Source organism: Fusarium solani (genome assembly GCF_023522795.1).
Source record: "Fusarium solani strain SB1 chromosome Unknown bctg00000003_1, whole genome shotgun sequence".
In the NCBI taxonomy this organism is placed as follows: Eukaryota; Fungi; Ascomycota; class Sordariomycetes; order Hypocreales; family Nectriaceae; genus Fusarium; species Fusarium solani.
The window spans coordinates 3,893,726-3,921,680 of record NW_027072154.1 but is presented as its reverse complement, the minus strand read 5'-3'; the positions used below and the strand labels follow the sequence as shown (position 1 = coordinate 3,921,680).

The following is a 27,955-nucleotide window of genomic DNA, read 5'->3' as shown; positions in this document are numbered from 1 at the left end:
TGGTCGGTAGATGAGACCACTCAAGTGTGCGACTAGCAAGAGGAGGTGAAAGGGGAGGTGAAAGACTGGGCAATGGCAGTGTATCGCCTGAATTTGCGGTGCCATAATGTCCAAGTCAAAGATTTGTGTCCTCATAACCCAAATCCTCTCCATGTTAAGTACCGTCTTATCACGCTCGACCTTCAAGAGTCAAGAGACTCGAGACTCAGGTTCTAACTGTACAGTACTGTAGCTTCTAGTGTGCTGTCCTTCACCTGATCAGCACGGTCACTCGCAGGGTCACCCACGCGATGCTATTGGGACACCGCGGAAATATCGGTTTAATTGTTTTGCATTAATTCATGTACCAAAGTCGCCGTGAAACATCTCGCCCAGGTCGCAGCCGGGCGCAAAGCCTAGGTTGGTCATAAACTGGGGGTCCACTTCGATGCTGTCGCCGCAATCTATGGATCCAAGTTCTTCCAGAATGGCGTCGTAATCTACCAGCTGGCTTGGTATGTGCGAGCTCTGCAGCAGATTCCCTGTATGCCCGCCGTTGACTGGAGGGGACTGGAACGTCAGGTTGGGTGTGACTGGGTAGAGAGACTGTGATGTGCCAGGACTGTTGTCTGAGTTGCCTGCATATCTTTGCCGCTCGTACGACAAGAACTGCTGCTCTTTTTGACGCTGTTGCATCCGGTTAAGTTCATGTTCCAGCTCTCCTGAGGTCAAGGGCGCTGTCTGGCTGGTGTGGTGAGAGGCGGTTGATATCTCATCCAAGAAGACTGGTCCGGCGATTGGGCGACTGATAGGATCCACCACGCCAATGTTGTTTTGATGCTCTTTAGGGCCATCTATCCCTGAATTGTTGGGTTTCCAGACGTCTGTGAGCGCTTTCAAGGCTGCATCCCACTTGAGTTTGTCGTGTTCTTGCATCCGGCTGCTGTGGCCATGATGATGCACGATCTCCATCAAGGTGACAACGACGGGGGGTGTCCCACCGGGTCCAAATGTCTCCAGACACGATTCGACAACCTCTATCAGGTTCGAGAAGAGTGATGGCCTGTGGCCAGGCACCAAGTCCAAGGTAATGGCCAGGAACATGCCTTGGAGTAGGTAAGCTGACGGCACCGCTGGAGTTGAACCCCCAAAGATGAGCGAGTTGCAGAACGAAAACTGGGCGTCCAGACTTCTGACAAGGTCTTCAGGGGTGATCCTGCGGGAAGTGGGACTATCGTACAGTCTTGCATCCATGCTGGCGGCCCAGAGCCTACAAAAAGCAAATAATTGCTGGAATGTCGGCAGGGGTGACGCCGTTTCTGGCGTTGATTCGTCCCGATGCTCAGATGCCTTGCCAAACCCTGAAACCGGAGCCCATGGCTCGTTCAAGTTCAGCAACTGCACGATGGTCACAGAAGGCAGACTATATCGGATGCCCGAGGTGACCTGGGACTGGCCTAGGCAGAGAGAAGCCAATGAATCCAAGACGAAGCTAGCAGCCAGTATTCTCACTTCGGCGTGGTTTAGAGAAGCCTCGCCACCTTCTTTGACCGGGAACATGTGCGAGTTGGTGGCTCGGCCATGGAGTGCAAGGCGTGATGCTTTGCCAATGAGTAGCCATGCGGACATGGTCTTTTTCTGGCCTAGGAGGACCAGTGACTGAAGGAGGAGGGAAGAAATGTGAGGTATTTCCAGACTCTCGTCGTCGGAGGGTATGAGTTGTCGAGCAATCGAGTGGATTTTGCTCGGTGAGAATCCGTTGTTGTGGAAGGGTTCGGAGGACGCTGCATCTTGGAACGAAGACACGGCGAACACAGCCCAAAGCTGAGCATGTAGGGCGGAAGACCGGTTCGCCTCGAGTGTGAGGCCTTCAGAGGGATAGGCCAAGGCAGTGCTGGTGACCATTTCCCGCTCGACGATCGGGAGCCAGCTGTGAGTGTAACAAAAGTAAATGTCGATGAGCCGCTTCCAATTCGGAGGGAGTGTCAGCTTGGTAGGCACCGGCGGCTCAGCCATGCCGCCAAGTTGGTAGGTGTTCGCAGGTAGATCTGCTTGTGAGAGGTTTGCACCTTGAAGTGAAAATCCAGGTGACGATTTCGCCTCGAAGAGGTTGGCGTTGGCCGGGCTGATGCTCTCTTCCGTCTCCGAGTCGTCTGCAGAAGTCTCGTTCCGAGGGGTTTTTTCATCCGATAGCATTCGCCCAATGTCTTTATGGACGCGACTCTTGCTCCATCGGCGGTAGAGTCGATGGCCAGCCTTGTCCTTGGTGGCCAGGATGCGGGTGCCGTCTGCCCCATCATTCTGTGTAAGTAGACGATGCAGAGCTCCCTCGCAGTCAGGAACCTGCTCAAACAGCCAGGCGAGCGAGAGCTCAATGGTTCGTAGATAACCCGTCTGCACGCCTCTCTTGCGGGAGGCAGGGGTGTACGAGCATGGCCGGTTCTGCGCCGTGCAGGTTCCGCAGTGAGGACGGCCGCCATCGCACTTCTCTCTGGCGGTTCGGCACGCGTCGCAGGCAAGAGAGACTCTCTGTCGTTTGGCGGGAGCGGTACTGGCGGGAGCATTGAGGGAGTCCGCATCGTGTTCGCGTTTCCTCGGCGGCATTGCTTGAGTGTGGAGGTAAGTGGTGGACGAGCTACGAGGCTTGCAGGCGCATGGCGAGGAGAAGGAGTAGGCCGCTGACAGGAAGCTCGTACGATGCTGGCGCCATATCAAAGCAGCACGAGAAGAGGTCCTCAGAGATGCAAGCACCTTGCCATCATCAATCGCATCCTCAGACTCAGAGTTGCAATGCGGGGAGAATCCGGGGTCCTGGGGATATCTCAGAGATGGGTTGGAGATGACGATTCAGCTGGAATCATCACGGCGTCATTGGCCGTGACATTAAAAGCGGGGCGGATAAACACTGACCCGACCAATCACCGCTAGTTTCCCCCAGGATTTCTTTGGTGGGGGGCCATTTCGTCCGTTCTCTCTTGTCCTCCGACTCGACTCCCACGGCGGTCTCCGGCATATTCTGCGTCTACATGTGACGATAATCGCTGTTTCTCGCCCTCTGGACCCTCTTCTGCACGCCTCTAAAGACTCGGATAGCCCGAGACCACAGCTAATCCCATCGTTATGGCTCTTTCATCTTGCCGCTCTGCTTGACGGAACAGGAACCGACCAGAGATGGCAGGCGTCAAGAGGTCCCTCGGGGCCATGCTGGGCCATGAGGAGATGATGCTACGATCGAATGGCTTTGGGAAGATCAGGGATCATGGTCATGGCATCTCCAGCCGCAACAGCGAGGCCCAAACCGAACAGACACCGACACTCACGCTGGCCGAAACGCTTCATTCCCAGTCCCGGAACAGTTCCCGGTCTCAATCCCAATCGCAACCGCCCTCGACTCGACCAGAACAGCAAGAGGCAGTCACTCGCACGCCTTCACCGACCTTTCCTCCATTGACTGGGGAAGTCCCCGAGTTCACCCCAGATGCATCAATGCTTCTGGCTGGCATCCGCGGCGCCGGAAAGTCTACATTGGCCATCATGGCATCGTCCGCCATGGATCGCAAAGTGATAGACCTTGAGACAGCTTTCCAGAAGACTTCGGGGCTCTCAAGTGCCGCTTACAAGGCCGAGCATGGCTCAGCTGCATGCTACAAACATCAAGCCAAGGTCCTACAGAATGCGCTAGACCGTCATCGCACCGGTTGCATCCTCGTTTGCTCCTGGATGGAGAGTCGTATACAAAACCTCTTGAGGGAATTCGCCGCCACCCATCCTGTTATTCACATTGTACGCGACGCCGATGCCATTCAGAACCACCTCAAGTTCCGCGACAAGGCCAAGATCCGGAACCTTCTCAATGTCAGCAACGCCATCTTCAGGACATGCACCAACTTTGAGTTCTTCAATGTCTCAGAGAAGCCAACCAGGTCATCTCTCACCCGGATATTTCTCACCCAAAGAACCCCTGCTCCATATCTGACCCTGAAGCACGTCGAGAGACACTTCCTCAAGTTCCTCTCGCTCATCTACCCAGCCGGTACAATCCCGTTCATGGACTCGGCGTTCCCCTTGGCAAGGATCCCACCAGAGGAACGGCGATTTACCTATGCTACCTCAATTCCTCTTTCAGATGTTTTGAACGACTCTGTGGACATAGAGGAGCACGTCGCTGGAGCAGATGTGGTTCAGATTGTGGTGCATGACCTGGCTGATCACGCAGAAGCAGGCACTCTCACAGCTGAAACCAGCAGTCAACTGCTTGCCGACATCACAAAAGGCATAGGGGTTGTCAGAAGAAGCACGATTTTACCCATAATACTGCACCTATTCCTCCCCCATACAGCAAGCGAGGATGTCGTTCGTGTCTACTTGGATCTCATACACCACACCCTTCGTCTCGCCCCGGAGATGATGACCGTTGACCTACGACTCGAGGACTCGCACATTTCTCGAATATTGACGGTTCGAAAAAGGACAAAAATCATTGGAAACGCTTTCATCATCACAGATCCCCCATCCTGGGAGTCTCCAATGTGGATGAACTGGTACAAAAAGGCCAATACCTTGGGCTGCCACTTGGCCAGGCTGATTCGCCCAGCCGCAAACGTCGAGGACAACTTCCGTATCAATCACCTCAGGTCGTCTGTCGATGCTTTACAAGGACCCAAGATCCCCTTGATCGCCTACAATTCTGGGCCTCTGGGTCGCAATTCCGCGGCCTTTAATCGCATCCTCACAGTCGTTCGCCCAGATTCATTAGAACGGGTGAACCCGAAGCCACCGATCACTCCCTGCATCACGGCGGTGGGTGCGACGAAGGCTCTTTTCTCGTCATTCATCTACAATGAGATGAAGCTGTACGTCTTTGGAACCAACGTCAGCTACAGCTTGTCACCAGCAATGCACACTTGTGCATTGAAGGCATGTGGAGTCCCCCATACCTACGAACCAGTCTCCTGTGCCTCTCTACGGGGGATACGGCATTTGATCGAAGACTCGAATTTTGCGGGCGCTTCAATCGGTCTCCCCTTCAAGGTTGAGATCATCACACTGACACATTCGTTGAGCAACCACGCTCGGGCGATTGGGGCTGTCAACACTCTTATCCCGATCCGCTCGCTGAACGAAGATGGCTCGATACCAACAGGAGCGGCCTTTTTCGACAGTGTCAATCAGTCTGGGCCGATCAAGGCCCTCTACGGCGAAAACACAGATTGGATCGGAATTCGAGCGTGTATCCGCCGCGGTCTTTCACCTGCAAATGCTGTTGTCGCAAGCACTTGCGGTCTCGTCATTGGAGCAGGCGGAATGGCGCGGGCCACAATATACGCAATGCTTCAAGTCGGCATTAAAAACATCGTCGTCTACAATCGCACACCTCAAAACGCTCAGAAGATGGTGTCGCACTTTACAGAGCTCCTTCAAAGGAAGGACTTTAAGCTTCTCAGCGCTGGGAGCGAAGGGGCCCAGTTCCACGTCATTGAATCGCTTGAAGATGCTTGGCCTGCCGATGTCCGCCTACCTACAGTAGTCGTTTCGTGCATCCCAACGCATCGCATTGGAAATGTGCCTGCGCCGGACTTGACACTTCCGGATGAGTGGCTAGGAAGCCGCACAGGAGGCGTCGCAATTGAGCTTGGATACAAGACGTTGGATACGCCATTCTTGGCTCAGTTCAGAAAGGAGTCATCTCGAGGATGGGTCAGCATGGATGGTCTCGACATGCTGCCTGAGCAAGGCTTTGCTCAATTTGAACTGTTCACGGGTCGAAGAGCGCCAAGAAGGATCATGAGGCGAGAGGTTTTCCAGTCATACCCCGATGAGGAGGGCAAGTCGAACTTGGAAGAATTGCGGCCCAGGCTACAATCGCTTGATGAACAAGAAGCATAATTATGAGCGATGAATGATCAATCTAGTTTGCGGTGCCCTACCAGGGCTTGATGGTCGCTTCTCTTTTCCCGTGAGGTTGATGACTGTTTCTTGATTCACAGCTTCAGTTAAAAGTGCGACGCGGTTGGACCGCGTTCTGGTTTCAAGATGCCTCGAGCGTTTCTCAGAGGGTGCCGAAGTCGGCCCCGCCTACCCTACACCATAACATTTCCAGCACGTTGGCACCAAATTCCTTACTGCGCGCTGTCAAATCTACTCCTTTTCTCGATTCTGTGTCACATTAAACACTTTGGATATTAGGCAATAGCATGTCCTCTTTCAGTGAGTAGGTGGCGGTGTGTGACCTCTAAATTCTCCTAGAACACAATCCTCTCTACGTATACAAGATCCATCTCTAAAACCTTCAGCCACGAACAGCTAGAGGCACAGCACCCCAAATGTGTATATATTCAGCGTAAAATTCAGTATTAGATGTGGCCAATAGCCTCTATGCCAGGCCATATCAAATCAAATGCCTTTAACTCCTTGCCTGCTTGCTTTTGCCCTCTTGTACCCAAACATGATTGAAAACAACGGATGGGTCCACTGATCTGGTCCATCGCGACTTGCACCTGACCCGCCAATTCAGCCCCGCGCACAGCCACTCATCTCCACTTAGCATTTGCACTTGAGAGGCTTGCCGGGAGTGAGTTGATGAATGACGTCTGTCACAGAAGCAGGCTCTGTAAGAAAACGCAACACGGCTGGTGGAAGCTTGGATGCAGGCGTCCGCGTTGTGCTTGCACAGTCACCGCTACTCGCCTTCAGTCAGCAGCGCTTGATGAGTGGTAGGAAAATGAGACAAACCTGGCGACTGAGGCGCAGGAACCGCAGTTGGGAACCATTGAGGCGGTTGCAGGTTGGGTGGGCATTGTGACGCGCGAAGGGATAGGATGCAGATTGTTCTTGGTCTGAGCTGTCACTTTGATGGATTGAATTGAATTGACTTGTTTGTTTCGATGAATGGATTGTTTCCTTCCAATGGCACTTTACCGTCTATTTTATACTGGCCTCTCTGCTTTACGCATGACTGCAATCTCTGTTCTGCGCGAACGCTGGGATAGAGTATCCGGATATCGTGAAGATGGCATTCCCAATTCTACAGATAATCGAGTTTTGCAGCCATGGCGTTGCTCATTCTGCCAGATGTCGAGATTTGCGCTGTGGTGATTCTGCGACCTCTGGTTCTGCGCAACGCGCAAAACCGCACACCCCTGTCGCGCATCGTTAGCTGCAGACGGTAGGCAGTTTCAGGGGGCGCAGGCTGCCGTTTGCTGCCAGTGGATGCGGGCCACCAAGATCAAATCCACGATCTGTTTGTGACTCTTGTTTCTTTGTCAAGGAGAGAATAATGCGACAGAGTAAATTCTATAGTATCTCAAAGTCTATTCTTTTCGTGTGCTGCCTATTTTCCTCAGAATTAGACCTCGTAATACTCCATCAAGGCCTCATGAAAACCATCGTAAATTGGCTGCCTCTTCCTAAATTTAGGCAGATGGCAGGGCTGAAAATGTCAAGCAGGGGTCTGACGCATCTGATCTGACCTGACGGCTGATGGATGGTTCGCAAAGGCAAGTGCGCCTGGCAGGTGGTCATCCCATGTCGGCCTCCGATGGAAATGATGGAATGCGTGCGTGGCTGACAGCATCAATCTGTGTCCAGCCGCCCGGGTCCTGCTCGTGAATTCTCCTTCATCCTCTTCAAGTCTCGCCATTGTTCGACTTATAGTTTGCGGCGAACAATTACGCGCTGCCACGCCTCCGCCCAGCCCAGCGAAGCGCAAAACGTCAAAGAGGCGCAAAAAGCATACGTCCACTATGCCTATCCCCAGTGCCGCTGACCGCCGGTCGGTCCAGCAACTTGCGCAGTGCGAGTCCAAGACGCCGCCTCGATCCTTTAGGGGCCGCATCAAGGACAAAGGAATCAAATACCTTCACCAGTTTAAGCCTCCCGGTTTATTCCACTCATACACCAAGGAGTTGGGCATGGTGCGCTGGATGTCGGATCCGCTCAAAGAAAAGATGACTGGCTTCCGTCGAGAGGTCGCTCCTGTTCCCGATGAGGAGGACCGACTTGCGAAACTAGATGCAAAGCTGCTTCAAGATCCCCCTCCCGAGTACCAGGCCACAAACGTTACACAAGGGCAGCAGGTCCTCCCTCAACCTAGGTCCGAGCGACCGTTGTCCCTCGGGCTACAACAGACAGAGAGCATGCCCCTTCTTAGGGCTGAGACACCAACAAAAAAGACACAGAGTATCTGGCAATTGCCAGACAGGCTAAAAGAATACACGACATCGATAAGGAGCGTCGCTCGCCGTGAGCGAAGAGTCACGTCGGCTCCAGTTGGGCCCTTCTCATACAACCCAGGGTCGACGGACCTCGCGGGTATTGGCACTCAATACGGATCTGCAAACAAATCGGCAACGGCGCTGCAGTCTGATTCAAACGACTTGGAAATGTCAAGTAAGTTTGCCTGTGCCTTGCCTTGTTGCTCTTGCTGACCCGTTAGATTCACGGCCCAACACTCCAGACAATATCCAAGACGACAGCGAAGAGCCAGCTGAGGACCTCTATGTGAGCATATACTTACACACGAGAGGTAATTTATCATGGCCACTGACAGCTCAACAGAGCCATCCACAAACATCCACAAACTCCTTTCAACCACTCTCGGTAGCAAGCGGCCCATGTGACAGTGGCTTCTTCTCGGCTACTACAGACAACCCCTCAGAACGTGACCTACCCATACGGAGAGCATCCAACGACACCGTCCCGACTTCTATCGCAGAGTCCATCTTCAGCTGGACCAGGCCTTCGTCCACAATCTCGTCAGCCACCAGCAACTGGGATGTCCTTGGTAGGACAAGCTCACAAGTTACGCGGGCGTCTGTGTCGAGGAAGCACCCATACATGATGCCTTCTTCCTCTGTCAATAATAGTCGAGACTCACACCGCCTTAATCGAGAACACGACCTGGAAGACTATCCTCTTCCCATTATCCCCGTGCAAAGATCCAATACTGCGACTCCCCCGCGCCCAATTTCTTCCTGGATAGCTTGTCTGGATCATTCAGTGTCAGATCAAGTCACTGCCGCAGGCTGGGTGGCCCAACAACGTCGCATCCACAAGAATCGCATGCCTGAGTTGTACAAAGAGGGTGTCTCGATTGACGAGGAGCCTGAAGACATTCCAGACCCTGATGAGTGCCCAGAGGACAAGATCGAGACTGCCAGCAAGTCAGGCTTGAGCACCATCGACGAACAGGGCTCGGAGGCTGGATGTTCCCACCACGAGGTCGTTTCCATGCGACCGCAAAGCTCGAGCGAACATACCGACAATGGATACCTCTCGATCCCGCGAAATGGGCCTGTCCGAGACATGGCGTCGTCCCCAGAGACCGATAATATGACATCTATAGCCTCCATCTGCTCCAAGGACCCGATGGACCAGGATACTCCTGGTACCTCTGTTGCAGACCATCCTGAACTGGAACGTCTGGATGAGGTTGACTCGAGCGACGCGGACGAGTCCATGTCGGAGGTTTCCCACGAGACAGACGAGTCTTTCCATGAGGCCTTTGATGCGACATCACTGGATCCTGCTCTTTTGGCGGCCGCAGTTACATTGAAGGACCGCATCGCATCGCTTGTCCTGGCCAAGGTCATCGAATGGGTAAGATCGTGTTCGCCTGGACAGTCCTCTGGTAACGACTCGCCCGAATTCGGTGGTGACGTGCATGGCGATGGTGGTGGGAGAGAATCAGGTGGCCGCGGTGGTGCCGGGAAGAAGAGAGGGCGCGAAGACGGCGACGGAGCAACCGGCCCTGGTAGAGGAAACGATGGCGATAAGGACAAACGCCGAAAGACAGAGATCACGCCGGCAGAACTGGTCCCGAACCTCGCTTGCCCGTTCGTGAAGGGGTATCCCAACAAGAAGTGGCCATGTTGTGAGAAGAAGGGCTGGCCAAGTGTCCACCGGATCAAGTACGTCTCTCATCGTTTGAAAGCGTCTCGAGCCTGGCTAATTCTTGAACAGGGAGCACATTTATCGGAGACACAAGGTCCCGATCCACTGCGACAGGTGCTTCAGCACATTTACGACCGAAAAGTTGCTCAAGGATCATCGCCGCGAAGCCGTCCCCTGCAAAGTCAACGAACCTTGCGAGATGCTGGGGATTGATGCTGAAATGAAGGAGCGCCTCAAGTGTAGAAAAGGAATAAAGAACGCCACGGAAGAAGCTAAATGGGAGCACATGTACAAGATCCTGTTCCCTGAGGCTGAGAACATCCCATCTCCCTGTAAGTTGAGCTGAACCATGGCATGTCCGTGATTTTAAGTACTAACAGATCTCTAGACTGCGACTTGCAAACGTTGGAAGCCCCGATGCCTCCTGAAGTTCGAGCACAGTACCGGAGCTTCATCCGTCGAGAGGTCCCCGACCGTGTTATCCGCGAAGTGAGCGACCGTCTTCGCAACATGCCCGAGTTCCAGTTCAATCCTCATATACCTGAGAGGAGACTTTTTGAGATGATATCCAACTCGGTCTGGGACGCCTTCGATACTGTGATGCCGAGCATGACATCGCAAACTGGCCTGCCGACCGGTCAATCCACACCAGACATTGATGCTGCAACACCCGAGGACCAGACTCAAGAGCCACCAGCTTCAACACAAACCCGAGAACCAGATCCTGCAGAAGCATCGTTCAGCTCCTTGCCTGGCTCAGCTGGTAGCTCGGCAGCCCACTCGTCTCAAGCCCATTCTACAGATCAACTGGGCACGCAGCCAATGGCCTTCGGAGCAGCGATAATGAGCGGCGGTTCATCCTTGCAATTTACTCAGCCAACCGAGTATACACCGATACCGTTGGAATTCGACAGCTTCACGGAGTTCATGGGATATGACTTTGATCCTGCCAACTTGTTGCCTCAAGATCCGTTTGGGGGCGCAACCACTCGCTTACAGCAGTCATGATCAAGGTGTTTCACGAAGAAATTTGTATTAATTAGAGCCCAGAGTGCGTCGGCTGGCTTTGTTCTGGGCGTGGAGTTGGGTTGGAGGTTTACAGGTCGGTGGTATTTGCTGGATGCCGTATACCCAGGTAGCGAAGAACGAGAATCAGGTAGGCACTCGTGATATGTAGCACTATATGGATTCAAACGATCTTGTTGACTGTTTGCCATGAATTAATACAGACTGTTCAATTCGCCTGGTCTAGTTCCACTGAATACGTAGGTGTTGGCGTGAATGGTGATTGAGTGAGCGGAATACATGGGCGCCTTGAAGAAAGCCTGCGCAGGCTGGCAAAGTTGCGAGATCACCGATGGTCACTCCATTGCGTAGTTAAGTTTGCACGCTATAAATTAGGTGACAGTGATTGCAACAAGACACCGCTTGCTCCCTGCAAACAATGGAACAGCCTCCAAACAAACGCAGTGCTGGTGAATATGGATGCTGCAAAACTGCAGCGTACTTTGACAGTGCGCGGGCAGTGATCACTATAAGGGACCCACTGTGCCCATGGTGACCGCTGAGATGCCCCAGAGCTGCTGAACGAGTGTTTACCTTCAACACCTCCCTCCAACCTTGGCGATTCTGCCTCGCTGTGCCTACCCAATGTTTTCCTGCGCTCTTTGCGGGAGATGGCTCAAGAAATCCGACAAGCCCACATGGATGAGGGAATACAGGGCTAGTACGTCTATCCCCCTCGGTTCGCTACCGATGGAACTAACATTATCTGCTTAGTCTATGTGTCGGGTGTCAACCTTTGCGAAGCCAAGCTTTCCGGCGTTGGCAGGTTCGAGGGCTCTGGCAGAAAATGCTTACCAGCAGAATCCCACAGGCGCTACGACGATGCGAACTTCAACGAGAATGCACGCGTAGAGTTTCGGTCGAGATTCCATAAAGGCGGGCCGGGGTCACAGGGCGCCTCACCTCCTCGGGTCTGGGGGTTCGTCTTCCATGCGGCTTGCTGGGAGATCATCACGGTCCTCTTCCAGCCTGATGTTCAACTCATATTTTCGCTGTGCTTCTCCATGCCGATCCACGGCGAAACGATCCTCGACTGGGGCCATGACTATGGAGGAATCGTTGTCGGAATACCTGACGACGAGAACCCTCCCATGCTGACCTACATAGCACGCCCCTCTATTCCTGGTTACGGCAGAGATCCATACACGATGTATTCCATCCAGAGACTGTTTGACTCGGCGAGCATCCCGAAGCACATGCTCATCGACATCCCGGCCCGAGGCAGTCCAATCAACCCGGATGGAGATGTGTTTCGCCGCCTACCAAATGAGCTCCTGCAAGCTATCCTCGTCGAGCTTCCTCGTGAAGATGTCGGAAGCCTACGGCAAGCGTCACCCATCTTCACCAGCTTACATCTGTCAGAATCCTTTTGGGCCTCTAGGTTCTGGCGAGGACACGAATTCCACCACATCTTCGAAACCTTGCGATCCCGCCCCGACTCCTGGGAGAAGCTCTACCTGGCACTGAGATATATGGAGCCGCGACTGGCCGACCGGAAGCGCATTTGGAGTCTGGCTTTGGAACTGGAAAGTCTGCAGAACCAGGTGTCTGGCATAGTCTGCAAAGGGGCTCGTCTTCTGACAGCTTTCGACACATCCAAAAACGGCCGGATAAAGAAGAATGAGAATACACGCGACTGGAGAAAACTCGACTGGCACACTGCTGGTATCAACCTCTGCACAGAATATGAGCTATTCTATGTGGGATGCCGGCCCTGGTTTGCTCGGATTCTCCGTTTCCGACCGCGTCTCCGCGTTCGTCACTTCTGGGTGTCGTTTGTCAGCATGAGCGGTCGCTCCTTTGTCTCGGGCTTCCGTTTCGTAAAGCCAAACGGAAAGTTCAACTGCCTGGGCTACATCCACCCGGGCCAAGAGGTCAGGATCTGCTTCTCAGACGGTCGACATGCATCCCCATACACCATCTCGGGGTGGCAATTAGCCGTGGAAAATCAAGGATTCCGAGCGGTTGCTGTGCTGACTCCAGATGGTACCATGTCTTGCTGGACGGGTGAGCCGGAAAACGTCCCCAGATGGCGCTTGCAAGGGCCAGGAAAACGGATATCAGCCATCAAGGTGGAATTTGATGTGAGTTTAACCTCCATTAAGGGCTCGACCTGGTTGAGACTGACCACTCTCCCTTCACCAATAGGCACTCAAACTCGTCTCTTTGAGCAGAAATGTCCCAGGGAGTGAGAGCATCGCCAGACATTTCGATCGTGGAGGGTATGCCTGGAAGCCCGACATACCGCCTGATCATGTTTTCCTCAACCATCCAGATGACATTGTCCTCCATGGAGAGACGCCATATCCCTTGGAAGCCATCATGTTTGGAGGCCCATGCGGGGAACTCCTCTCCCAACTGACCGAGATTGTCATCTACAAGGGCAGTGGATATATGCACTGCATCGAGTTTCTCTACACGGACTCGTCAAAGAACATGTTAATTGGGGATCCCTATTGCGGATTTCACATGCATGACCGTTCCAGACACTCAGTAATGATCGATGGGCCTGGCGGAGAGAGGATCGTGGACGCGAAGATGAGAAATGAAGGCCAACGGAACGATGTGCTACTGGTATGTATTTCCCAGTATGATGCATAACAGATACTTGGCTAATCATCAATAGCTTCAAACAAACCGCGGACGGGAGTTCCTGTTGGGCGATCCGAGCTATCGGCCATTTGAGCGGTGGGATTCACTTGCCGCTGGTTCCCTCATCATTGGCCTTTTCCACATAGATGTAAGCTCTGTGATGCCCTCCCCCTTTGCGACTTGATGTTAACTATTCCCTACAGAGAACCCCTATTATACGTATAGGAGTTATGTCCATCAACCCCGAAACCAACGGCAACCAGAGTGAAGCCAAGGAAGCCCATGAAGGGGGCTGATCGATCACCTGGTGCTAGAGACACAGAGGCACCTTTTTGAAAGTTAACAATGGAACATGGAAGTCACTCCAGACGCAAACAACATCACAGCCGAGGACGGAGGCAAACTGAGCAACGGTTCTCAATTGACTGACAGCTACTCGTGAGATAGATTTGATAGTGTAGGAGTGTAGTTGCCCTTGAAATACATTTGTACGGAGCATGTGCATTGTTCACACAACACGTTTCGTGTAGCTTACCCACTGGGCGTCGGGACCGCTGTTGGCTGGTCCGACGTCTGAGCTGGTGGCCCAGTGGGTGTAGCAGTAGGCGGCAGAGCCGTGGTCGAGATGAAGTGACAGACGCAAGTACTAACAAGTGTCAGAATAACATATGTGTAAAGAGCTTGGACGACATACGGAGCGCAGGACCAAAAGTCGGCATTCTTGCTGGCGCACTTGGGAAATGGTTAGTAGCCAAGTCACCGAGAGAAAGGCCTGGATCATACATCGATCTGACACTTTTTCTTGCCTCCGGGATGTAGACAAGGAGACTCAGGGGGATGGTCTTGACGAGCGAAGAGGAGGCCTGCGGCAGGGAGCCCGGGGACGGCGATGGCCTGCACAGAGGCAACAGCGAGTCCCGCGATGATGATATCAAAGAATTTCATGGTTGAAACGAGAGTATAGAAGTGGATATAGGTGTAATGAGCGTGAGGATGTAGTTGTCTGGATCGACTTGAGACTTGCTTGATCGGGGACTTTTAGAGAGCAACTTGGTCTTTTTATAGCCGTGGATTCGTCCTACTGCACACAAATAATACCTTCAACTTTCATGTGACCGAGAGGGCCTCCCTTCGAACGAAGTGTTTAATTAGCGCGGCCCCTTTCGTCGTTGTTGTACGCTCGTTTCAGTCTTGAGAGAACCTGGCGTTGCATTACGGTGCGTTGGAAACGAAGCTCTCTGTATGAGAGCCTAAGCAAGATAGGCCAGTGTGGATTGTCTCCGTTAGATAAGTTCAAGACATGACTCCTAATTACGTCCTCTAGGAGGACATGCTCAGTCGTGATGTGCCTCCCTGTAATCTCTGATATGTATGTAGCATGCGAGTGCATCTTGCATTTGGAAGAGATGAGCCGTTGAATTTGACTCATAGTATCCTCAATGCCGTGAGACTCAGGGGTGAGGAAGCGGCGCGATCCGCGACATTGTCATTAGCATCGGTACGCAGGGCAAGACATGCTCTCACATTCCACTGTCTGCTGGGGCCGAGTTCCGGCATTCTTTCGTTTTCAGCTCGAGTGAGCCATGTCTAGGTCCTACATCGCATGTGCTTGAGGAACTCCGGCTCTCCAAACGATACTTGAGCGCCATGTCTCAGTCTGTCTGGGGCAGCTTTGGGAGATGTTACCTGGAGAGCTGGGAGCTATGGTTAGACACTTGGCTAGGGTACTATGCCTCGTTCATGACCGCTTAAAGGGAGTTTGGGCCTCTATCCGTTTAATAGGCGAAAGTACTGCCTCTTGATCAAACTGTTCTGGCCAAGGACGATCGTGAAACCCCGGACTCACGCAAAGCGAAGTAGATCGCCCCCTCAGACATTCTGGCTTACCTTGGTCTTGAGCCATGGAATTCTAAAAAGGAACACTTGAAAACAAGGGGGAATGTTCCGTTAGAGATGGAGGTTTGAGCTTGACGGATGTAGTGGCTTGCTTCGAAGCCCAACATACACAAACATACTCGTTTTCAAGACATTTGAAGTTCAGTCTGTCCCCCTCACATATGAGCTGAAAATAAATCTTGGCTCTCGAGTTGTATGGCATATTTCACATGGAAAAGCGCTCCTCTAATGAAACCTTGGTGGCTTGGTCTGGGAATGAAGGGCTCTTCTCTGTGATGCATACAACGGTACAAGGAATTGTTTCAATGTGTTTTATTTGGTTGCTTTTTAATACACTGATCGCTCGATTGGACCTCATTCTCAACCGTTTCTCCCCTGTCTCTACAGCTTGCTACTGGGCGCAGCCACCTTCGGAACCCCAAAGAGAGACAGGTCATTTGTAGACTCGCCATCGATCGCCAGCTCAGCAGCAGCACGACCAATTGCGGGCGCAAACTTGAATCCATGGGCAGCACCCAATGCTACAATGACATCCTTGTGCTTCTCCAACGGGCTGATGATGAACTGGCGGTCCGGTGTGATGGTGTACTGGCAGGTCACCGTACGCATGGGCTCACCCTTGCCAGGTATCGTGTTGCTCATAAAGTCTTGGAGCTCCTTGGAAAGCTCTGGAGAGGGGATGTAGGTTCGCTCTTCGGGCGTCATGCGGTTGTATGAGGTATCCCGACCAGCCTTGATGGTTGGCTCGCCGTAGCTGGGGAATCCGTAGAAGCTGGGAACCCCGCCCCAGATCCAGACTGGGAATTTGTCTTGCTCGAAGTTTCGCAGATCTGAATCCTTTGGCCTGAAGTAGGTCACCTGCTCCTGCATCACATCGAGAGGAATCTCGGCCTTGAGGGGCTTCAAAAGCTTGTTCGTCCAGGCATCAGTTGCGAGGATAACCTTCTTGGCATGGAATTTTCCCTTGGGCGTCTCAATGACAACGCCGGTACCAGCGCCATCAGGTGTGACGCGGTCAACTGGAGTCCTCTCCTTGAGGACAGCGCCATGTTGACGAGCCAAGAACTGCATGGCCGAGACTGACTTTGAGGCGTGGGCGATACCGGAGTCAGCCGTGTAGACGGCTTGGACGTTTTCGGGGACTTTGAACTGAGGCCAGCGCTTATTCGTTTCTTGAGCGGAGAGAAGCTCATAAGGAACCCCGTTAAGGTCAAGACTCTTTGTGTATCCCTCGATTGAGAACATCTTGTGGCCAATGTTTGGGGGAAAGAAGATGATGCCACCGGTGATGGTCAACAGCTCCTGGCCAGTTCTTCGCTCCAGGTCGGCCCAGTCCTTGTAAGCGGATCGGGCGAGTGCCACGTACTCGGGCTCTCCGTATGAAGTTCTAACGATACGAGAAGTATCACTGGAAGCTCCACGAACATGGCCAAACTCGAACTGCTCGAAACCAATGACCTTGGCGCCCTTCAGAGAAGCATGGTATGCTACCGCGCTTCCCAAAGCGCCCAGGCCGACAACAGCTACATCGAACCGTTCCATCTTTGATGTGGTGGTTGAGTTGGTGAGTAGAGAGGATGTACGTGTATGACTTGGGGGTATCTAAGGCGGATGATATGAAGACAAGGAAGACAGATGAAGATGGAGAACTGGGGGGTTAAACATGGACTTTGGTTCTCATTTGTAGTCGCTATCCAGAACGGAACTCAGGTTCAACTCCAATCGGAGCCAATCCGCTTCCACCAACTCTATCATTGTAATTCTCCGCGTTTCCGTGTGGAACGCATCACGAAGCCGTTTGCGGGGTAAAGATAAGCCCAATGCGATGGGATAAAACCCCGTCCCCACTGTTATTGACAGCCGGGAGGTCATCTGATCGGAATGTCCCGTCCCCGCCCGGAGAAGTCGAGGCTTACCACATTGAGCATGCAGATCCGCTTCATGGTGTTTTCCACCATGTTATCGCGATAACGACTGGTTCATTGGATCAGTCTGCATTGAGATGATAATGAGCTAAATGGAACACAGAGTAAAAAGAAATGTGAGTGATAGGGGCTGCTCATGGGAGGCTCGGATAGGTAGGTTGACAACTCCACGCCAACCAAGAAAATTGCAAAAAAAGGAACTCAAGCGTAACGCTTGTGGCGATCTCTCCCGCCGGGAATTGAACCCGGGTCTCAAGCGTGACAAGCTTGCATACTGACCACTATACTACGGAAGATGATGGTTGTTGAGCAACCATTGTAGCGAGGATTCGATGTCGGGAAGTCGCACCATGCTGATCATAAACCCTAGCATTTTGGACTCTGCAAACTTGTGCTCGATCTGGGAGCAATGGGAAACCAGAATATGTTGTTTTACATACCAATGGGGCCTAGGGCTTCCTCGAACGGAACGAGGTTTGCTTGATATTTTGCCTTGTTCTGGGGTCGTATCACAGGCATCGCTCGACAGCCCCAGCATCACATATCTTAATTTTAACGAAGTCTAGTTACTTTCTCTTGTCAGTCAATGGTATTCACTGCACGTGGAAAGGGTTTAGAGATAGAATAAGGGATATTGGTAATAAAGGGGGTGGATAATAGGGCAGCCATCACCATTATCTCCTAGCCAGCGCATTTTCATTTCATGCGATTGCAAGTTCGTACTTCTTTTCATCCGAGACTTCTCTTTGACGAATGTCTAATAATTTCACTCTTAGCCCTCGAGAATCTTCGTGTTTGTACCAAATTCCACCTGTCATGATGTGCTAATCGTGTGAATAAGGACCTGTGTGAATAGGATGAAGAGTGCCCAGCCGATGAACAAACCCAAAAGAATTGAGAAGAAACAGTGCAAGAATCATGACAAGAGATTTCAGGCAACACCCAAGAGACTACCCTAATTTCATGCGCCTCGCGTCTCACGATAAGCAGGTGGCAGGATGTTTTCGAGAGCCGCCTTGATTTGCAACGCCAGAGTTCGTGAGTGCCAGCGATGATGCTGCGTGGCTCACTCCCATGACCCAGTAGTTTTCAAGACGTAGATGACGCTTCCAAATTCCACGAATCTCGCCCTCTGAGTCTATCCCTCATGTGGCGTCGAGGCGGGACGCAATGTCCCTTGGACCAAGCAGATTCTTGTCCTCATCATGGTCTTCAGGGACGGTGGACATTCCATGACCTCCGAGGATCTCTTCCGTGACGGTTCGTACGTCTTGGTCGGCGAATCCTGTGCACCAGACAATAGCATCTGCTTCTAGAATGCTATCGTCTGACAAGTGAAGACCAGTTGTGGCGAAAACATTGGGCTCAACCTCAGCCTTGGTGCCGACCTTTTTATCCACGATGAGTTCGGTGTCGCCTAAATCAATGTAGTGGCTATGCGATCTCTCAATCAAGTTAGAAAGAACCAACTGAGAAGGATCTGTACTGTTAATGACTGGAAAGCCTGCTGCAGCCAGGGGCACATAACGATCCGGCTCCTCAGAAGCAAACTTCTGCAAGAGACCCTGAGTTAGCTGGCCTAAAATCATGGTTGGCAGCGTCATGAAAAGTCTGTCAGCTGCTTCGACGCCATGATCGTACACACCGAAACTAGCATCGTGGCAGACATATTCTAAAGGGAGGATATAGGTTAGTGATCGGGCTACCATGGTGGTCTGGAGCCCGGCTGCATGACAATCTGAGACAATATCAAATGCCGAATTGCCTGAGCCTATGATAAGGACAGACTATGGGACATGTTTTAATGTATGCCAACCCAAACACGAGGGGTGTATCTCACCTTGACACCTTACTTCTTCAACTCGCTGCCATTTTTGAAGGCCACCGAGTGCATACTAATACCCTTATAGATACATTCATCAATGATACATGGTAGATGTGGCTTTTGGGAGCAAACCCCAGTGGCTTGCACCAGGTGCTTCGAGACTGCTATATGTGGTCCACTGGGAGCCTGGAATTTGATAGTACACCGCTTAGCTGACTGGTCATAGACAGTTGACTGGATCTTGGCCGAGGTGATAAAGTTGAGGTTGAAAGATGAGACGTAACGTCAGACTTGTTGTGCCAGTTCATCTTTGGTTAGTAAATGTGGCGACTGCAGTTCCTTTGGATAGCCTAGATGGAATATACCTGTCAGTTTACGCCCCTTTATCATACGAACTTTTCTGTTGCATCAAGGAAAAGTTACTCACTCATATAGGGAAGCTCGTAAATAGATGTTGGAAGGTGAAATCGTAGGTTGTCATAACGGAGAGCCCAATTATCGCCAACTCGCGCATTTTGCTCGCAAATGAAGCTCTCAACGCCGAAGTCTTTGAGACGAGCTGCTAATGCCACGGCACTGAAAGACGCCGCATCAGTCAGCAGGCCAGACGGAGTTGGTCAACAACCTACGCATTTCCACCTCCAATGATAAAGACATCGGCCTCAAATTGGTCGAGGTTGTCCACCTTCCTGCCCGGAAGCTCAAGGAGAGACTCATCCTCCAGATGCAAGTCTAGATTTTCTAGCTTGGTGCTAAGGGCCCAAATCTTCTACTCTAGAGCATTGTCGGCTTTTTTGACAGGTAGGAGAAGAATGCGTCCGCTGCACCAAGCGCTTGGAGACTTGGTCTCAAAAGAAATTGAAGCATCGATGAATTGCTGTGGACGAGGATCCTTATTAGCCATGCGACATAGCAGATTTGTTACCGTGAACCAAGACGCACAAGACTTGGGCGCTCAGCTAATATCGTACGCAAGGCTGCCACCGGAGGGTATTCTTTGTGTGGAGAAATGAGGTCGTCACCTGTAACGGAGTCAGCTGTGCTTGAAGGGCGAGGTTAGTGTTGAGCGTACCGGTAGCCATTTCTAAAGGATTTAAACGCACTGGGCCAAGAACTAGGCTCGGATAAGGCACAAAACCCAAGCATGTCGTATTTCTATATTGGAAGTAGGTTAACTTGTATATGTATGACGCATTCTTGGCAAGATCAGCACAAACTTCGGGTTCCGAGCCCCGTTCTGAGACACAGCATGTAACTTGACTGGAGAAGAAATGCCACCACTGGTCTGAATCGTGTAAGTCAGAGTGAGACTCGAAAAGTACCTTGGGGATGACAGTGGCAGCATTGTAGATGCTGTTCGAGCCTGGCACATGCTTCACAAAACAAGATTTTGGGTTTTCTTTCCAGGGCCTTTTCCCAGAAACCAACAGGACGCAGGGTTATTAGTTAACACGTCAATGGTTGTCTTTTTGAATTCTCCAAACTCTGGAAGAGTGGTACAGCCAGTCTCCTCATTTTCCCTCCTCCAAACCAGTCTTCCACAACTTCTTGTTCAAATACTCGAGCTGCTCCGTCCGATAAGTATCATCCTCCACATGTACCAAAGAAGTGTCATTGATATGGAACACAAGGTTTTTCCCCTCCTCCTCCTCGTACACTGGCCACTTATCACCCTGCATCCCCTCAAAATTGGGATCCAGGTTTGCCGCAAAGCTAATCCACTTTCTTGAGATTGAGGCCGCCAAGGCGTTGAAAGAACCGGGGACTGGCTCCGTCGCGTTGAACTGGGTGAGACGCTCGGTGTTGCGGAAGACAAATGGGAGGTCGACTGAGTGACCTGCTCCTTGGACTGGATTGCGATCTCCAGACACAACATCGAAGCGGTAGCTGTATGCAGAAAGGTTTGCGGCAGCCCAAGTCTTGACCCAGGCTCTTCTCGGTGCGTGCATAGCTCTATCTCCACCAAAAGCCAATGCACGCTTCCATTGAGCACCATAAGATGCCAACTCGCCTGTTGGGCGTCCGTCAAAAGTAGCAGGGAGACCGATACGGGGAATGTCCGGGTACAAAGCCGAGATGGCCTCGATGGTGCTGTTGCTCGCTCCTTCTTTGCGTAGATATGCCTCCCACTCTGTTGTTGTGTTGATTCCCTTCTGAGCAAAGAAATCGCCGTCATCTGTCGCAGCGCCGTTGATGACAGGTACGTGAGCAAACTTTCCTTGTCGAACTAGCTCAGAGCGGTCATCTTGGATAAAATCTCCGTCGACGATGTCTAGATAGACTGGAAACGTGATATTTCCAATCGTCTCGGCCAACTCAAGAGAGGGAACCTCTCGGAGGCACTGCAAGGAATCCTTGGCTGATTCGCAGCCCGTCAGCTTGAGCAGCTGAGCATATCCCTTATCCCAGTCAAGAGCATCTTTGACAGTCTCCTCACGGAAGGCTGTGTGAAATCCTGTGGCACTCTCGAGAATGGCTGCCCTGAACAGGCCATCATCTCTGCCACCATAGGCTGTCAACTGAGACGCAACACCACGGGCACCTCCACTCTGACCCCAGATGGTCACCTTTTCAGGATCACCACCAAATGCTGCAATGTTCTCCTGAATCCACTGAAGTGCGAACCTCTGGTCCCGGAAGCCGTTGTTTCCCTCACCTGCCTCCTTGATTGCCTTGCTACATAGATATCCCCAGGCAGCTAAGCGGTAGTTGATGGACACGGCGACGATTGGTGATCCCATTTTGACAGACTCGTCAACAAGGTAAGTAAGGTTATTGCCAGGATCACCGCTGAAGCCTCCAACAAGACCACCGCCGTGAATCCAGACAAGCACAGGAAGCTTCTCATCAGCGACTCCTGAGGGGCGGATGACGTTCAGGTGAAGACAATCGTCAGAGCCTCCTGTGAGTGGTCCTGTTGGATAACCATATTGGTAACATTTGGACTGATACTCCGTTGCATTACGGAGTCCATCCCAGGTTGTGTTTAGGGAGTGGGGATGTCTGAAGCGTAGATCCTCGAGGGGTGGCTGCGCATATGGCATGCCCAGGAAGTAATCCTGGTTGTAGGCAGAGTTGTGAATGCCATAGTAGGAGCCATTCCGAAGCGTGACAACGGGAGCATCGGTACCACTAGGGGCCGCCGAAACAAGTCCTGGTAAGGTGGTAGTAGCCAGGGCCAGGGCAAGAGAACGACCCAACATTGTGGAGGCTATGTCAAACAATAGATAAGAGAGTTTGTTTCGAAACGCCTTGGCGCATATCTCGATAAGGACCAACTCGGCGGCCAAACCGAAGCTTTAATACACTTGATCAAAGTAGATCACCTTTCCGAAGCGGCCTTCGGCGCCGAAGCCATCGTCAACGGTCCACGGCGCCGAACCCGAAAAGCGCACTATCCCCCGCATTCCCCGCGCATCTCCCCAGTTTAGAGTTCTTATTCCTTGCATATTTGGCACGAGGCAGTTGAACTTGCAGGCTAAATGGACCCTTTTCCTTGTTCATCGGGCCATGGTTATGGCGAAGTGTCGCCGAGGAAACACCTGACGATCTTCATGTCCGTCTTTTCCGCTGATCGACTTATTACTTGCCGTTCCAAGTTGCCGCGGTCTTGGATGCCCCTCAGTTACAAACCGATTCTCTTCTATCTCTTCCAAGGCTGATCCCAAATCACCCTCGACGTTCCTGCTCCTCGAGCATTCTCTATATCCCTTCAGCAGGAGAACAAGAATAACAGGGCCAGTAGCTCGCCAAGTTTAGGCCAAGGCCCTGGGTAGCTTCCTAATTCCATATGAGTTCAATGACTTTCAGAAAAGGCGGTCAGGTTAGATATACCTCGCGCGAAATAGCCCCCAGCGCTTTGCCTTGCCTATTTCAGACCCTGTCATGGATGCGTGACTTAGAGTGCCCCATATTAGCAAAACGAAGTATCAAGAAATCAATAAGCTCATGACATTATCACTTTAGTATTCACACCATGGATCGGGCTCTGAGTCGACTTGTGCCAAGATTTGCAACATCAGTCTTTTGTTATAATTGAACCATCCCCATCTTCATATAGTAGGCCTAATAAGTCACTCCATACTTACGACCACCCATATCCAGAAATCAGAATACCTCAGTTCTCTCTCTTCTCCGCCTCGTGTGCCACCACGGTCTTATCAACATGGCTCTCGACATCGTTCGTGGTACCGCCATAAGAAGTACTCTTGCCAATAACAATCCAACTCTTGCTTGAAAAGATTTCGTTCATCTGCTCGAGGGGTCTGCGGGCTGTCTCGGGGAGGAATACCCAGAAGAACAGGGCGTTGGTGACGTTGCAGACAACAAAGAGGAAGTAAAATCGGTAACCAATCGATTCCATAGCCTTGGGGGTAACTTGTCCCTGGAGAAAGTTAGCGGTTTCAGCACTTTGATCCTTGATGTTGATTACTTACGATCATGGTGTTGAACGCAAAAGAGGCCATCGTGGCGATACTGACACCCTTGGCACGAGTGTTGGTATCGAACACCTCGGCAGGGATAATCCAACTGAGAGGACCGCAAGTAGACGAGAAAGAGAAGTTGTATAGCCATGTGATGACGATGAAACCCCACTGTGCGCTCAAGTTGCTAGATGTTCCTGGGGGAAACAGAGCTAGAAGAATTGACGCAATGATGAAAGTGACTGAGTTGAAGAGGTTTCCTCCGATAAGGGGCCATCGGCGTCCAGTTCGATCAATCAGCAGCATAGCACAAGCTTGGGCGACGATTGCCAATCCATTACTGATACCTTGATACTTGAGAGTGTCATCCGTGGCAATGCCGATCTGCTTGAAGATGGTGGGAGAATAATACTGGATTGCCGAGACGCCTGTCATCTGGACAGAAGCCTGGATGGCACAGCAGAGAAAGAGACGGCGGAAAGCGCTTCGTGACTTGAAAAGTTCCTTATAGGACTTGGCTGCGTGTTGATGTTCGTATTGGATCGAGTTTCTGATTTCGTCGTATTCGGCCATGACAAAGGGATCCTCGACGTTGCCGTTTGCATGGAGTCTTGCGAGTGTGTGGAGGGTTTCTTCGTCCTTGCCCTTATCAGCGAGCCATCTACACATCGGTCAGTTACATTGATAGTCATAAGATGTTCGAAAAACCAAATACCTGGGACTCTCGGGAAACAAGTACGTCAATGCCGCGAGGAATATCGCAGGAACATTCTGGATGGCCAGGGGAACCCGCCACTGGGCACTGGAAGAACCGAGCTCGACAAAGCAAGCCCATCCGACCCATGTTGCGATGAAAGCTCCAATGCCAATCATGAGCTGCTGCAAAGCCGTGATACGACCTCGGATATGCGGGTGTGCGAGTTCTGCTTGATAAAGAGGAACGATCATGCAGAGAACTCCAACTCCCAAACCTGAGATGAATCTTCCAGTCCAGAGGAAGTGAATATTCCGAGCTCCAGTTTGGAGACCTCCACCGAGAAGAAACACGATGGCACCGACAACGATGGTTCCTCGTCGACCGATGCGATCACCCAGGGTACCGCCAGCGCCTGCTCCGAAGAAGGCACCCGCAGTGAACATGCTGACGACAAGACCCTCTTCCGATGTGTTGGGATCGAATTGGGATTTGAAAGTCTCGGAGGCGACGACGGCAGCTATGACACCGAGATCATAGCCAAATAGAAAAGCTCCCAGCGAGGCGAATACGCCCACGAGGAGCTGGTAGGACCTTGGGGCCAGAGACGGCATGTTTCTAGAGTAAACAAGCAGACAATCAAGAATTAAGAAGTTTGTAATTGCATGTGAATTTAGAGCTTGGCTTAAGGTCGCATTTTGTTCTTTTATAGCTGAACTTGGCATCCAGGTCTTCTACAAGGTTCAATCACGTCGTATGATCCACGTGCCAATAAACAAGAACACGAGGGAAGTCCGGGGATGAGGAGCAACCCCGGGTTAAGAGCCACTCACGTTTGTTCATTTCCGGATCCGGAGCCACCCCCGCAGTCTGGAGACAATCCGGGGTTGAGATGAGTTCGGCTTGAGGGTGTGCGACTCCAAGCGCACCATGGAGGGCTACCAGCTTGTCCATGAGTGTTCTTGACTGGGGTAGCAATTGCTTCCGCTTGAGCCTCTTGGCAGGCTGTCGGTTGCCGGGAACTGAGCAGTCTCTCTTACGCACGTTGCCAATCATGTCAAACCATCTGCGGGTCAAAGCTGTTGATGCGGCTTATCATCCAATCGGACAGCGTCATTCCCGGCCTTGCAGGAATGATTTTACGGGATCAACTGCGTTTATTCGGCTTCGAAGTCTCATGACAGGTCAACTACGGGATGCTAGTGGTGCGGATAAGCAACTTTCGTCATATCTCCTCTTTCGTGGCATTCAGCTTGCTGATACTGCGTCAACCACATTATCCACTGTCGTTCGGAATTGGTTTCATGATGGCCAATTACAACAAATGAATCCCGACACCATGTACAGTTCCCCATGTCTGCTTTGACGATCCCTGACCGGTGAGACCAGCACATTAGGACACGTCAGGGCGCAGGGCCCTATGAGACCCATGCCGACGTTTTAAAGAACAAGCCCCCTCATTTCTCCTTTCACGGACTCTAGACTCTACGCTTCTCGACAAGATCATTCTCAACCGCACCAATGACGATGGTACAAATTCCTCACCTCGTCGCCACCAAGGTGTCGAAACAGCTTGTCGTGAAGGGCAAGCCGTTCTTGATGCGGGCGGCTGAGCTGCAAAACTCGTCCATGACGAGCGCCGAGTACATGGATACGGTGTGGCAGAAGTTGGCCGACATGAACATCAACACCATCTTGGGTTGTGTGACTTGGGAAATGATTGAGCCAGTCGAAGGGACTTTTGACTTTGAAGAGCTGGACAAGGTGATTCTGGGTGCCAGGAAGCACGGGTTACACCTAGTTCTACTGTGGTTTGGCTCGTTCAAGAACGGTAAGCAATCAGCATGCTTCTTGCAAAATATCCAATTCTGACAATATTTCTCAGGACTATCAACTTATGTTCCAGGCTGGGTCAAAACAAACCCCAAACGCTTCCCTCGGGCAAAGCTACGAAAGGCTGGCGGTGTCCTCCAAACAGGAGACGTGCTGTCAATTTTCCACAACGAAGCCCCTGAGGCTGACGGAAAGGCCTTCCAGAAGTTGATGGCGCACATCAAGGAGATTGACGAGGCTCATTCCACGGTTCTGATGGTCCAGGTCGAGAACGAGACGGGTCTTTTGGGCGACTCCCGCGATGGCAGCGATGCTGCCAACAAGAAGTTCTCGGAGCCTGTGCCTGATAAATTGGTCGAGTTTCTAACCAAGGACTGGGATAATCTCCGTCCAGATCTCAAGAAGAGTCTTTCCGCCTTCAAAAGTCGCGCAGCCGATACTAAGAACTCTGACTGGGAGACAGTCTTTGGAAAGAGCCCTCAGACAGATGAACTCTTCATGGCTTACCACTATGCCAAGTACCTGAACCACGTCACCGGCACGGGCAAGGCGGTATACTCCATCCCTTGCTACACCAATGTCTGGCTCAACTACGCCGGGGAGGACTCGGACAATGACTTTCCAGTAATCGTCGGCGGTGGCGGAGCCCCTGGTGAATATCCCTCTGGAGGAGGCACGAGCAACGTCCTCGACATCTGGCAGATATTCGCCCCAAACCTCGACTTCATTGCGCCAGACTGCTATCTAACCGACTACAACTCGACATGTGCCAAGTACCGCCACCGAAATCAACCACTCTTCATCCCCGAACAGCGCCGAGACGACTACGGGGTTCGAAGAATCTGGATCGCGTACGGCTCGTATGCAGCCATGGGCGTCTCGCCGTTCGGCATCGATACTCTCGAGGGCGAGGAAGTAACAGCATGGACGAAGCACTATGGCCTACTCAAGTCTGTTTCTGCTGTTCTACTTGAATCCCAGCGCCGAGGTGACGACTCGGTGGGCTTTTGCTTTGACGAGCTGAATCAAGATGGTTCTGATCCGAGCAAAGCCATCATTCGTCAGTGGGGAGGTTTCGAAATCATCATTGAAAGATGTTTCGTCTTCGGTAAGCCTGGCACAGGCTCGGGCATAGTCATTCACAAGGGCAAGGGCAAGTTTCTACTCATCGGCAAGGGCTTCCAGGTCAGGGCGCGCTCGCTAAACCCAAATGCAACTTTCACTGGGATCCTAAAGTTTAACGAGAAGACGGTTTCCGACGAAGAGGCTGGGACATTGAGAACTGTTAGGATGTTGAACGGTGACGAGACGAGGAGTGGCAGCTGCGTCATGATGCCGAATGAAGGCCCAGACTATGGAGGATTCCCGATTTGTGTCACCATTCCGGCGAGGACTATGATCTCTGAGGTTGAGTTCTACGACATTGAGGATTAGTAGTGAAGTGGCTTAGTTGCCAGGCAGATTAAGTAGAATAGACAATTGCAAAACATCAACAGTGCATGGAGCAAGAGGTTGAGCAGAAGGTGGCGGGCCACACGTGTCACAACGAAAATGATGATATATTCAAGACTACTAGAGTATTATTTCTACTGTAAAAAACTTCCTCCTCTTCAAGCAGAAGCGTTTAAGAAGCATTTAAGGGGCTATGCTCCTTAGATTTCTCGTTTCTATCTCGATCCATATATTCGACCTGGATGTGTAGGGTAGACAGGGCCTAATCTCTCCACGCGGGGATGATGCCGATCACGGCTTACCAACCACTCACAGGCGTCCAAACCCGATCCCTGCCTCTCCATCTCTAGCTTTCCCTTCACCGAGGTTCCCGAGGTTC

The 27,955-nt window shown here is 51.8% G+C and overlaps 10 protein-coding genes across 10 annotated transcripts; 4 read left to right on the top strand and 6 right to left on the bottom strand.

Annotated features, from left to right (window-relative positions):
* Positions 1-339: 339 nt before the first annotated feature.
* On the bottom strand, positions 340-2,583 carry MRS44_006821 (uncharacterized protein; the record flags this gene model as incomplete). Its single annotated transcript, XM_046268402.2, has 1 exon — positions 340-2,583. The coding sequence occupies one exon, from the start codon at positions 2,581-2,583 to the stop codon at positions 340-342; it is 2,244 nt and encodes a 747-aa protein (XP_046139550.2).
* A 567-nt stretch (positions 2,584-3,150) lies between these two features.
* On the top strand, positions 3,151-5,865 carry MRS44_006820 (uncharacterized protein; the record flags this gene model as incomplete). Its single annotated transcript, XM_046274503.2, has 1 exon — positions 3,151-5,865. The coding sequence occupies one exon, from the start codon at positions 3,151-3,153 to the stop codon at positions 5,863-5,865; it is 2,715 nt and encodes a 904-aa protein (XP_046139551.2).
* A 1,856-nt stretch (positions 5,866-7,721) lies between these two features.
* On the top strand, positions 7,722-10,878 carry MRS44_006819 (uncharacterized protein; the record flags this gene model as incomplete). The annotated part of the gene is made up of 5 exons (XM_046274504.2): positions 7,722-8,367; positions 8,414-8,478; positions 8,536-9,887; positions 9,940-10,202; positions 10,259-10,878. The coding sequence occupies 5 exons, from the start codon at positions 7,722-7,724 to the stop codon at positions 10,876-10,878; spliced, it is 2,946 nt and encodes a 981-aa protein (XP_046139552.2).
* Positions 10,879-11,520: 642 nt separating this feature from the next.
* On the top strand, positions 11,521-13,823 carry MRS44_006818 (uncharacterized protein; the record flags this gene model as incomplete). Its single annotated transcript, XM_065621890.1, has 6 exons — positions 11,521-11,596; positions 11,650-13,019; positions 13,084-13,373; positions 13,422-13,509; positions 13,562-13,675; positions 13,731-13,823. The coding sequence occupies 6 exons, from the start codon at positions 11,521-11,523 to the stop codon at positions 13,821-13,823; spliced, it is 2,031 nt and encodes a 676-aa protein (XP_065477962.1).
* A 235-nt stretch (positions 13,824-14,058) lies between these two features.
* On the bottom strand, positions 14,059-14,472 carry MRS44_006817 (uncharacterized protein; the record flags this gene model as incomplete). Its single annotated transcript, XM_046281848.2, has 3 exons — positions 14,059-14,173; positions 14,222-14,259; positions 14,311-14,472. 3 exons carry the CDS (start codon positions 14,470-14,472, stop codon positions 14,059-14,061), a joined length of 315 nt encoding a protein of 104 aa, XP_046139554.1.
* A 1,332-nt stretch (positions 14,473-15,804) lies between these two features.
* On the bottom strand, positions 15,805-16,965 carry MRS44_006816 (uncharacterized protein; the record flags this gene model as incomplete). The annotated part of the gene is made up of 1 exon (XM_046274505.2): positions 15,805-16,965. One exon carries the CDS (start codon positions 16,963-16,965, stop codon positions 15,805-15,807), a length of 1,161 nt encoding a protein of 386 aa, XP_046139555.2.
* A 1,528-nt stretch (positions 16,966-18,493) lies between these two features.
* MRS44_006815 (uncharacterized protein) lies at positions 18,494-20,255 on the bottom strand (the record flags this gene model as incomplete). The annotated part of the gene is made up of 6 exons (XM_065621889.1): positions 18,494-19,119; positions 19,306-19,359; positions 19,601-19,749; positions 19,803-19,905; positions 20,145-20,195; positions 20,246-20,255. 6 exons carry the CDS (start codon positions 20,253-20,255, stop codon positions 18,494-18,496), a joined length of 993 nt encoding a protein of 330 aa, XP_065477961.1.
* Positions 20,256-20,684: 429 nt separating this feature from the next.
* On the bottom strand, positions 20,685-22,376 carry MRS44_006814 (uncharacterized protein; the record flags this gene model as incomplete). Its single annotated transcript, XM_046274506.2, has 1 exon — positions 20,685-22,376. The coding sequence occupies one exon, from the start codon at positions 22,374-22,376 to the stop codon at positions 20,685-20,687; it is 1,692 nt and encodes a 563-aa protein (XP_046139557.2).
* Positions 22,377-23,290: 914 nt separating this feature from the next.
* MRS44_006813 (uncharacterized protein) lies at positions 23,291-24,905 on the bottom strand (the record flags this gene model as incomplete). Its single annotated transcript, XM_046279267.2, has 3 exons — positions 23,291-23,557; positions 23,610-24,258; positions 24,313-24,905. 3 exons carry the CDS (start codon positions 24,903-24,905, stop codon positions 23,291-23,293), a joined length of 1,509 nt encoding a protein of 502 aa, XP_046139558.2.
* Positions 24,906-25,812: 907 nt separating this feature from the next.
* Positions 25,813-27,558, top strand: MRS44_006812 (uncharacterized protein; the record flags this gene model as incomplete). Its single annotated transcript, XM_046274507.2, has 2 exons — positions 25,813-26,122; positions 26,177-27,558. 2 exons carry the CDS (start codon positions 25,813-25,815, stop codon positions 27,556-27,558), a joined length of 1,692 nt encoding a protein of 563 aa, XP_046139559.2.
* Between the last annotated feature and the right edge of the window lie 397 nt (positions 27,559-27,955).